The sequence below is a fragment of the Pelophylax lessonae genome (genome assembly GCF_965119305.1).
Source record: "Pelophylax lessonae genome assembly, chromosome: 1".
NCBI lineage: Eukaryota > Metazoa > Chordata > Amphibia > Anura > Ranidae > Pelophylax > Pelophylax lessonae.
The window spans coordinates 790996032-791008151 of NC_138768.1; the positions used below are offsets into that span (position 1 = coordinate 790996032).

At 44.9% G+C, this 12120-nt stretch overlaps 1 protein-coding gene across 2 annotated transcripts in view; it reads left to right on the forward strand.

Moving 5' to 3' along the window:
* SLC2A9 (solute carrier family 2 member 9) overlaps window positions 1-12120 on the forward strand; it is a 532155-nt gene that overhangs the window by 226120 nt on the left and 293915 nt on the right. For both annotated transcript variants that reach the window (XM_082252420.1, XM_082252421.1), the window contains exon 8: window positions 11087-11274. In XM_082252420.1, coding sequence (XP_082108546.1) covers window positions 11087-11274 — 188 coding nt within the window. The remainder of the gene's footprint in view (window positions 1-11086; window positions 11275-12120) is intronic.

The following is a 12120-nucleotide window of genomic DNA, read 5'->3' on the forward strand; positions in this document are numbered from 1 at the left end:
TGTCAGTGGTCCACATCCATTTTGCTGTGTGTGGGCTGCAGTGAACACAATCTTTTTGGGCTGCAGTAAACACAATCTTTTTGGGGTGCAGTGAACACAATATTTTTGAAGTACAGTGAACACAATCTTTTTGGGGTGCTGGCTGCTGATTAGGGACAGACAGGAAAAAAAAAACATTTGTGTCCGGATAGAATTGAGGGACAGGTCGGAGTGTGTTAGGCAGGGCGAGTTGTAGGCATTTTAGGGAGAGAGTCTGCTGATTTTTAGGGTCAGTGTGTTCTACAAACTACAATCAATATTGCTGTGTGGGGTGGGGTTTGCAGTAACCGATCTACGATCTTATCAATCCTTTTAGGGACAGAGTCTGCTGATTTTTAGGGTCAGTGTGTTCTACAAACTACAATCGATATTGCTGTGTGGGGTGGGGTTTGCAGTGACCGATCTACGATCTTATCAATCCTTTTAGGGAGAGAGTCTGCTGATTTTTAGGGTCAGTGTGTTCTACAAACTCAAATCGATATTGCTGTGTGGGGTGGGATAGGAGATAGGCAGGTGTCAGTGGTCCACATCCATTTTGCTGTGTGTGGGCTGCAGTGAACACAATCTTTTTGGGCTGCAGTAAACACAATCTTTTTGGGGTGCAGTAAACACAATCTTTTTGGGGTACAGTGAACACAATCTTTTTGGGGTGCTGGCTGCTGATTAGGGACAGACAGGAAAAAAAAAACATTTGTGTCCGGATAGAATTGAGGGACAGGTCGGAGTGTGTTAGGCAGGGCGAGTTGTAGGCATTTTAGGGAGAGAGTCTGCTGATTTTTAGGGTCAGTGTGTTCTACAAACTACAATCGATATTGCTGTGTGGGGTGGGGTTTGCAGTGACCGAACTACGATCTTATCAATCCTTTTAGGGACAGAGTCTGCTGATTTTTAGGGTCAGACAGTGCGTTCTACAAACTACAATCGATATTGCTGTGTGGGGGGGGGGGGGTGCAGTCACCCGATCTACGATCTTATCAATCCTTTTAGGGACAGAGTCTGCTGATTTTTAGGGTCAGACAGTGTGTTCTGCAAACTACAATCGATATTGCTGTGTGGTGTGGGATAGGAGATAGGCAGGTGTCAGTGGTCCACATCCATTTTGCTGTGTGTGGGCTGCAGTGAACACAATCTTTTTGGGGTGCAGTGAACACAATCTTTTTGGGGTGCAGTGAAAACAATCTTTTTGGGGTGCAGTGAACACAATCTTTTTTGCCCACTGAGGAGGAGGGAGAAAAGTATTTTTCTATCAGGCATTGTGTGCAGCATTTTTCCTTCAGCTGTGCTGTGCTGAGTGACTGATCATACACTGCTATGTTCAGTTCACATGTGCTAATATTGAGTGGTTTCAGAAATCATACACTTTTTTTCTATTCCACTATTCAATATACAGCCTTGGGTTAAAAAAAAATCAAATTGTGGCCTGCAGCAGAGCTGAATGATATTTGGGGTTTTTGGGGTTCATCTCATACTTCTGAAGATTTGAGGGTGCTGCCTGTTCCATACTCCTCCTACTCCTCATTCAGCCTTTTAGGGGTACAAACAATAGTAATTGGGGCCTAGTGTGCTTCTGTAAGTGTGAGATACATACACTTTTTTGATCATATTTCCTATTCCGCTATTCAATAAAAACCTTTGGGGATCAATTAAATTGCGGGATAGTTTGTGTTGGTACGTGTGAGATCCACCTTTCCAAGTTTTTGGGGTTCATCTCATACTTCTGAAGATTTGAGGGTGCTGCCTGTTCCATACTCCTCCTACTCCTCATTCAGCCTTTTAGGGGTACAAACAATAGTAATTGGGTTCTAGTGTGCTTCTGTACGTGTGAGATACATACACTTTTTTTGATCATATTTCCTATTCCGCTATTCAATAAAAACCTTTGGGGATCAATTAAATTGCGGGATAGTTTGTGTTGGTACGTGTGAGATCCACCTTTCCAAGTTTTTGGGGTTCATCTCATACTTCTGAAGATTTGAGGGTGCTCCCTGTTCCATACTCCTCCTACTCCTCATTCAGCCTTTTAGGGGTACAAACAATAGTAATTGGGGCCTAGTGTGCTTCTGTACGTGTGAGATACATACACTTTTTTTGATCATATTTCCTATTCCGCTATTCGATAAAAACCTTTGGGGATCAATTAAATTGCGGGATAGTTTGTGTTGGTACGTGTGCGATCCACCTTTCCAAGTTTTTGGGGTTCATCTCATACTTCTGAAGATTTGAGGGTGCTGCCTGTTCCATACTCCTCCCACTCCTCATTCAGCCTTTTAGGGGTACAAACAATAGTAATTGGGGCCTAGTGTGCTTCTGTACGTGTGAGATACATACACTTTTTTTGATCATATTTCCTATTCCGCTATTCAATAAAAACCTTTGGGGATCAATTAAATTGCGGGATAGTTTGTGTTGGTACGTGTGAGATCCACCTTTCCAAGTTTTTGGGGTTCATCTCATACTTCTGAAGATTTGAGGGTGCTACCTGTTCCAAACTCCTCCTACTCCTCATCCAGCCTTTTAGGGGTACAAACAATAGTAATTGGGGCCTAGTGTGCTTCTGTACGTGTGAGATACATACACTTTTTTTGATCATATTTCCTATTCCGCTATTCAATAAAAACCTTTGGGGATCAATTAAATTGCGGGATAGTTTGTGTTGGTACGTGTGAGATCCACCTTTCCAAGTTTTTGGGGTTCATCTCATACTTCTGAAGATTTGAGGGTGCTACCTGTTCCAAACTCCTCCTACTCCTCATCCTGCCTTTAGGGGTACAAACAATAGTAATTGGGGCCTAGTGTGCTTCTGTACGTGTGAGATACATACACTTTTTTTGATCATATTTTCTATTCCGCTATTTAATCAAAACCTTTGGGTATAAACAATTAAATTGCGGGATAGTCTGTGTCGGTACGTGTGAGATACACCTTTCCAATTTTTGGGCGCATCTCATACTGCCGAGGATTTGAGGGTGCTTCAGTCTGCCTCCTGCCTGTTCCGAACTCCTCCTTCTCCTCATCCTGCCTTTAGGGTACAAAAAATTGTAATCGGGGCCTAGATTGTGTTTGTACGTGTGAGATACACCGTTTTGTAAAATTTGTCCTATTCCACTATTCAATATACACCCTGTTTGAGTGTAAAAAATTAAATTGCGGGATAGTCTGTATCGGTACATGTGAGATACACCTTTTTAAATTTGTTTGGCGCATCTCCTTCTACCGCTGAGGATTGCAGGGCGCTTCAGTTTGCCTCCTGTTCCCAACTCCCCCTACTCCTCTTCCTCATCCTGCCTTTAGGGTACAAAAAATTGTAATCGGGGCCTAGTCTGTGTTTGTACGTGTGAGATATACCGTATTATAACATTTTTCCTATTCCGCTATTCAATATACACCCTTTTGGAGTGTAAGAAAATTAAATTACGGCATAGTCTGTATCGGTACGTGTGAGATACACCTTTTAAATTTGTTTGGCGCATCTCCTTCCACCGCCAAGGATTGCAGGGCGCTTCAGTTTGCCTCCTGTTCCCAACTCCTCCTACTCCTCTTCCTCATCCTCCCTTTAGGGTACAAAAAATTTTAATCGGGGCCTAGTCTGTGTTTGTACGTGTGAGATACACCGTTTTTTTATCCTTTTTCCTATTCCGCTATTCAATATACACCCTTTTGGGGTAAAAAACATTAAATTGCGGCATATTTGACTGTCAGATACACCCGTGCGATACTGTTGTTGTTTTGTTCCGCTATTCAATAAACACCTTTCTAGGGCAAGATCATAAATTACAGAAATATGAGGAGACCGTCAAATAGGGGCCGTGGCCTGGGTCGTGGTGCTGCTGGTAGAGCTCCTGTTGTAAGGAGAGGACGTGGTCGATCTGTGCCAGCTACACGCACAAGTGAAACACCTTCCACAAGTGTGAGTAGGCGACAGAACCTGCATCAGTATTTGGTAGGGCATAATGCGCCTCTAGACGTGATGAGGCCTGAAGAAGTACAGGCGATAGTAGATTGGGTTGCTGACAGTGCCTCCAGTTCCTTCACATTGTCTCCCACCCAGTCTACTGCAGAAAGGTCAGAGTTGGCACCTGCAGCCAATGTCCAACCGTCTTTCACCTCACCCCCTTGGAAATCAGGCAAGCAGTCTGAGCCCCAATCCATACAGCAGTCTCTTGTTCTTTTTGAGGACTCTGTCAGCAGGGTTTCCCAGGGCCATCCACCTAGCCCTGCCCCAGAAGTTGAAGAGATTGAGTGCAGCGATGCCCAACCACTTATTTCTCAAGATGAGTACATGCAAGGACCATCGCAGCACGTCTCCGATGATGACGAAACGCAGGTGCCAACTGCTGCGGCGTTCAGCATTGTGGAGACCGACAAGGAGGGCAGGGGTGAAGACTGGGTGGAAGATGATGTGGAGGACGATGAGGTCCTCGACCCCACATGGAATGAACATCATGCAGGTGACCTGAGTAGTTTGGAGGAAGAGGCGGTGGTCGCACAGAGCCACCAGCACAGCAGAAGAGGGAGCAGGGTGCAGAAGCGGAGCGGCCGTGCCCTAGACACTACGCCCGCTACTGCCCAACGCAGTAAGGGAACGAGCGCACCAAAGTCAGCTCAAAGGAGTTTTCTAGTGTGGAAGTTCTTTAGAAAATGTGCTGATGACAGGACACGAGTGGTTTGCACCCTGTGCAATCAGAGCCTGAAGCGAGGCATAAACCTTCTCAACCTGAGCACAACCTGCATGATCAGGCATCTAAGTGCAAAGCACGAGCTGCAGTGGAGTAGACACCTTCAAAACCAAGAAACGTCTCTGGCTCATCCTACTTCCTCTTCTGCTGCAGTCTCGGCCGCTCCAGCCACATCTGTAGTGATACCGGCACCTGCCACCCCGCAAACAGAGGATCTGTCAGCAACACCACCACCTGGGTCACCAACCATCTCCACAATATCCCGTGGAAGCGTTCAGCTTTCCATCTCCCAAACACTTGAGAGGAAGAGGAAGTACCCCCCTACCCACCCGCGATCCCTGGCCCTGAATGCCAGCATTTCAAAATTCTTGGCCTTTGAAATGCTGTCATTCCGTCTGGTGGAGACGCACAGTTTTAAAAACCTTATGTCGGTGGCTGTCCCACAGTACGTCGTGCCCAGCCGCCACTACTTTTCCAGGCAAGCAATCCCTTCCCTGCACAACCAAGTGGGGGAAAAAATCAGGTGTGCACTGCGCAACGCCATCTCTGGCAAGGTCCACCTAACTACCGATACGTGGACCAGTAAGCACGGTCAGGGGCGTTATATCTCCCTAACGGCACACTGGGTAAATGCAGTGGCGGATGGGCCTGAGGTGGATAGCAATTTGGCGCATGTCCTTCCACCATCGAGGATTGCAGGGCGCTTCAGTTTGCCTCCTGTTCCTAACTCCTCCTACTCCGCTTCCTCATCCTCTACCGCCTCCTCATCCGGACAGCGTAACACCTTCACCACCAACTTCAGCACGGCCAGGGGTAAACGACAGCAGGCAGTTTTAAAACTTGCCTGTTTGGGGGACAAACCACACACCGCGCAGGAGTTGTGGAGGAGCATGGAACAGCAGACAAATGAGTGGTTGCTGCCAGCGAGCCTCAAGCCCGGTTGGTGGTGTGCGATAACGGGCGAAATCTCATAGCAGCTCTGGGCCTAGCCGGTTTGACGCACATCCCTTGCCTGGCGCATGTGCTGAATTTGGTGGTGCAGAGGTTCCTTAAAAACTACCCCGATATGTCAGAGCTGCTGCAGAAAGTGCGGGCCGTCTGTGCGCACTTTCGGCGTTCTCACCCTGCTGCTGCTCGCCTGTCAGCGCTGCAGCGTAACTTCGGCCTTCCGCTCACCGCCTCATATGTGACGTGCCCACAAGGTGGAACTCCACCTTGCACATGCTGGAAAGACTGTGCGAGCAGCAGCAGGCCATAGTGGAGTTTCAGCTGCAGCACACACACGTGAGTCGCTCTGCGGAACAGCACCACTTCACCACTAATAACTGGGCCTCCATGCGAGACCTGTGTGCCTTGTTGCGCTGTTTTGAGTACTCCACCAACATGGCCAGTGCCGATGACACCGTTCTCAGCTTAACTATCCCACTTCTATGCCTCCTTGAAAAAACAATTCGGGCGATGATGGAAGAGGATGTGGCACAGGATGAGGAGGAGGAGGAGGAGGAGGATGAAGAGGTAACATTTCCAAGGCTTTCAGGGCAGTCATTCGCAAGGGGCTCCGAGGGTGGGTTCCTACACCCACAAACGCCAGGGACACAATTGTCCAGCAGGGGCACAGTTCTGGAGGATGAGGAGGATGAGGAGGAGGAGCTGGAGGAGGAGATGGAAGCATGTTCACAGCAGGCTGGCACCCAGGCCAGCTCATGGCCATCACTGGTGCGTGGCTGGGGGGATACAGAGGACAAGGACGATAAACCTCCCACAGAGGACAGCCTTTTGTTGCCTCTGGGCAGCCTGGCACACATGAGCGATTACATGCTCTAGTGTCTCCTCAACGACCGCCGAGTTGCCCACATTCTAACTTGTGCTGATTACTGGGTGGCCACGCTGCTGGATCCCCGTTACAAGGACAACGTACCGTCCTTAATTCACTCACTGGAGCGCGATCGCAAGATGCGCGAGTACAAGCGCACGCTGGTAGACGCAATGCTGCTGGCATTCCCACCTGAGAGCGGGGCCACAGTGGAAGCACAAGGCAGAGGAGGAGGAGGAGGAGGAAGAGGTCGCCAACGCAACCAGGGCACCGCCAACACCTCAGAAGGCAGGCTTAGCATGGCCGAAATGTGGAAACGCTTTGTCAGCACGCCACAACAAACAGCAGCACCAGCAGCTCATATGGAACGTCTGAGCAGGAGGCAGCATTTCACCAACATGGTGGAGCAGTATGTGTGCACACGCCTAGATGTACTGAATGAGGGGTCTGCCCCCTTCAACTTCTGGGTCTCCAAGTTGGGCACATGGCCTGAGCTTGCCCTTTACGCCTTGGAGGTGCTGGCGTGCCCTGCAGCCAGTGTATTATCTGAACGGGTATTTAGCGCGGCTGGGGGCGTTATCACAGACAAGCACAGCCGCCTGTCCAGAGACAATGTGGACAAGCTCACGTTCATTAAAATGAACCAGGCATGGATCCCACGGGACTTTTCCGTACCTTGTGCAGAATAGCGATGGATACCGACCTTACCCAGCCATTGTTCCATTTTTGCTCTTTCTCACTCTTTTGGGGTGTACCCTCATTTAAAATTTGTGAAAAGAAGCAGTGTTGGCTACCTCGTCCTCCTCAGGGCCAGATTAACGTAGGGGCTATTGGAGCTGCAGCTCCAGGCCCCTACCTTTATATAGGCCCCAGGTTGGCCATATTCACTGTTACCGCTCTTCTGTCACTTGTAAACACAGAAGTCTGGTTTCTATGCTCGCTTCCCCAGGCAGCTCCCTCAGAACCTCCCCACACAGCACGAAGGCCAGACAAGGAGGGACAGTTGCCGATGCATGGATGTGTTTATGGGCTTCAGAGACAGCATCCCATGTGGAATTAGGCATGCATGGCTACACCCTTCCTCCTCTGGGTGCATGCCAAGGCACGGCCCTTAAGGCCCTTCAAAATCCTCAGCACCAAGCCCATGATGCTCTTAATCCGGCCCTGGTCCTCCTCCACCGCCGTTTCCACCTACACCGCCCATAGGTGTGCGCAGCCTATTGCATTAGGGTGTGCACCCCAAAGTTTAAATACACATGCATGTGTTTGCCTACATGTACATGGCCCCGATACATTACTCTCCCTGCTGGCAAAGTGAAATAGAGCAGAGCAGGTCCGAGGGAGATCTTTCCCATCTCCTCACTGGCAAACAGAGCGATAATGCTATGTGCCCTAGGTGATTAGGGTGTGCCCAGGCACATCCGGCACACCCTGTGCGCACGCCTATGACACCGCCACATCCACCACCACCTCAACCTCCCTCCTACTCCATATGGGCCTCGTCCTTCAGAGATGAAGAACATTGTTTTATTTTCCTGTTTTTTTTTGTTATTTTAAGTTATTTACATTTGTTTGCAGAGCACTTGCCATGCTCTTAACTACGTTTTGCTGCCATTTGCAGCACTCTAGCCCTTTCCATTGGTGTTTTAGAGCCATTTTAGTGCCTGAAAGTTCGGGTCCCCATTGACTTCAATGGGGTTCGGTGTCCGGGAAAAGTTCGGCAAAAGTCCGGGACACGGACCCGGACTTTTTTTTAAAGTTCGGCCGAACCCGCCGAACACGGACAGCCAGGTGTCCGCTCAACTCTAATCAAGACTAACTTACTAACTTTCCATACTGCAATAAGTGATGTGTTTGTAAGTGGTACAGATTTCCCTCTATATTTAATACATGAAAAGATTTTTTATTTTTTTGGTTTATTGATAGGCTATTCTGTTTCATCAAAGGATCACCAACTATTTTTACAGCACGTCACCTTTCTCAGTACAGCATTGCTCCAGAGACTAGACTTGTACTGTAGTGAGGTAGACGTTTCATTAAAGCATACTGTGTTGCTGCCTAATTCCATAGGGGCTAGAAGAAAAGTAGGCCAATAGTTTGCCGTCAACTTTTTTTCCAGGTGACTTTGTCTGTACATTTGAATGTTCTTCAGATACTTTGATGCACTGCCAAATCCTATTACAATTACATAACCTATAAATATTCTACTATATTTGCAGTTTCTTGGTCTTTGATGTGTATTTCTTTATTACATGCATATCAAGTGTTCAAGTGTACATGTCTTATGTCAGTTCTGCATACTGTATTAATCATATTAAAAAATGAAAGGCAAAACTTGAAAATTTTATCTGTTCTCTCGATATTGCTCTCTCTGTAGAGATATGTTGGATACATACTGTATGCACGCATTTTAAGCTACAGTATAAAACAGCTATTTGAAATTTATAATTAATTTAAATTGCTCTTCTCAAAATTATTTTTTTTTTTAGTCACTTGACTGGCACAGCACCAATCAGGGCTGGCCAGACATAGACACACATTGTAGAGAGCATACATCAGACCCTCCCAATGATCTTTCCCTGCAGATGCCAAAGAACAGGGAAAGATATTGAGACCACATAACAGCTCTGCAGGAATAATGACAGAGAAAAAGGGTGCTGCGCTAGTTAGAAACATACATAAGCCAAAATGTATCCCCAAACATTAGACATACAAAATGTAGCATGTTAGTGTAATCAAACAAAATGTGCTGAAATATATAGTAGACAAAAAACAAATCATAAGCTAACAACAATGCTGGACAAAGGTGCAAAAATGCTAAAAATTATGTCCTGCAATATAATAGACTAAAAACTACAACAGAAAAAGTATCAATTCTGGACAATGGTGCAACAATGATCAAGACACAATCGAGAGATAAGAAAAGTAATTGTGGTACAGAAATAATCATGTTGAAAAAGTCAATAGTAGCAATCCTATCACATCTAATCCCTTCACCATGTGATAGATGTGTGATGAATATAAAAGTGATACTAGGAATACATCCACAGTGATGTCCCCTCAGTGCTTTTAGGCCAATCTCCTTACTGCTGTAAGGTAACGGCATAAATGTTTGCCTTGGTGCTGATCTTTCACTCTCAGTAAATCTATGAGATATGTGTTCCTTCTGCGCTCCTCCTCCTTTATTCTTTAGTAAACGCCATAGCGTGTGTAGATAAAAATAGGGACTCCATATTGTACTAGCATTTTAAAAGATTTATTGATAATAACTGAGTACTGAGTAAAAATCCAGGCATCCACGATCGCAGAGCTCGTCTAAGCGTCACTTCTGGTATGCCTCTGCCATACGCGTTACGTCACAGGCACGTGACTTCATCAGGGAGTCCCTATGATATGATTGCAACTATTGACTTTTCAACACAATTATTTCTGTACCTCAATTACTTTTTTTATCTCACAATTGTGTCTTGATCATTATTGCACCATTGTCCAGAATTGATACTTTTTTCTGTTTTATTTTCTAGTCTACTAAAACTTATGTTTAGGATACATTTTGGCTTATGTATGTTTCTAACTAGTGCAGCACCCTTTTTTTTGACATTTACATAATAGCCTAGGGTTCAGCTTACTGGTGTTTGTTTTCTGTTTTACATCTATTTTATTCCAATTTATTGATTATTTGCCAACATAGTGATAGTGCGAGAGCTTCCACCCCCTTTTTTTTATTGCGCTGCAGGAATAAGGTACTTAGAGGATTAAAAAAAAAAAAAAGAACAAAATACAGTGGCATGATATATTTGATTTATGTGAATACATTTTGGCAATTAGCACATCTCTGTTTAGTATAACTTCAACATATGACCCTATCTTAGCTTAGGAGATACTTTACATCTAAATATAAGGGCTGGTAGTAGTAAGCCACACTAAACAAGAAAAAAAAGTAGATTTCCGTGCTTATATCCTTCAGCCTAGTAAGGATTTGTCTTCAGCAATTTGGTTAATGGAAGTCCATAATACTGCAGAAATTGAGTAGACTGTTACTAAGTATATGCATGGGGGCACATGGAAGGATACTGATGGACACATTTCACTTACAAGCTCCTGGCTGGGGACAACAAAAAGTCTCAAACCCTAGGGATCCCAGATGGTGATGTTGTCAGTCTTTGGTATGACAATCCAAATACTGTATGCTAGACAAGTTAGATGAATGGATTTTATACAATATAGTGGTATTTTTAATTTTTGGTATTTCATTTTTAATCATAAACTTTAACACTGTTAAAATCTTCTTGCCCTCCTTTCACAGTATCTGTTGACTGGAACTGCAGACCAACCAAACACATTGGGCATTTAATAAAACATTCTATGACCTAATCAAAGGGTCATCTGATGAGAGATCACATGGTACTTTTCACTTCTTGCTTCCATACCACCACAAGCTGCCACAGATCAGCAGCTGACAGTGGGGTACAGTTGGAATTTTGAGGATTTTGGTTACTTGGAATATTTTTTTTCTATTTTTATCAATATAAATTAAATACTGTATTTATTTTCCCAGCTTTCAGCACATTCCTTGGAAGAAAGGATGTCTCTCAAGATATAGAAGATGTACTGGCAGAAACACGGATGCAAAGGAACGTTCGCATGGTTTCCGTCATCAAACTTTTCAAAACGCGTTCTGTTAGATGGCAGATTATAACCGTCATTATCACTATGGCCTGTTATCAGCTGTGCGGCCTTAATGCTGTAAGTAACATAATGAGTACAGAGTAAATACAGATGCCCTTGTGTGCTCTCTTTAGAAGGATCTGAGGTCACTGTGTAGTTGTAAGGGTGCTTTTGTGGAAATGTCAATTACTTGAATTAGGGTATAATAGGATTGGGATAAAGGACTCACACTGTACTGTTGATAAGTGGCATACAGCCACAATTTTCATCAATCACGATAGAGTCATTAAGGAGCTCTGGACAGCTCAGTTACCAGTTGGCTTTTAGTGTATTTAGACACATATTATCCCTAATTTAGAGCTCTTTGGACTATTCGGGATTAAGTCTAAGAGCCCAAAAAAAAAAAGTTTAACACGCTATAACTGTAAATACACGTACAAGCACATTGTGCTATATTCTTTTTCCCCGACATTTGTTTTTACTTTTTTTTTACCCACAGAAGAGGATACACCATTTTTAATGCAAGGCAGATCTATCACAATTCCAACTTTCATTGCTTTATGGGCTCAGTTGTATCGCTTTAAAGACCAAAGCATGAAAACAGTGCCAGGATGGAGGATTTTGTCTGTAATCTCATTATTGCAGGCACTGGCATAATATCAGAGCTTAGCATTAGAAATGTGTCTATGCATTTGGTTAGATAAACATACGCAGGGACATACTAAAAGGTAATGCCACTCAAGCCGGAATCAGATCAGTGAGTGCATGCATGCTTTCTAACATTGTAGGAATGTCAGAAAAATAAAGTTATGCTACAATAACACTGCCAAACATAAAGACAGAAAATATCCATGCATTACTTTGCAATAATTACCCCCCTTTCTTGACCATAACTGAACTACAGAGAATTTGTACTACAGTGAT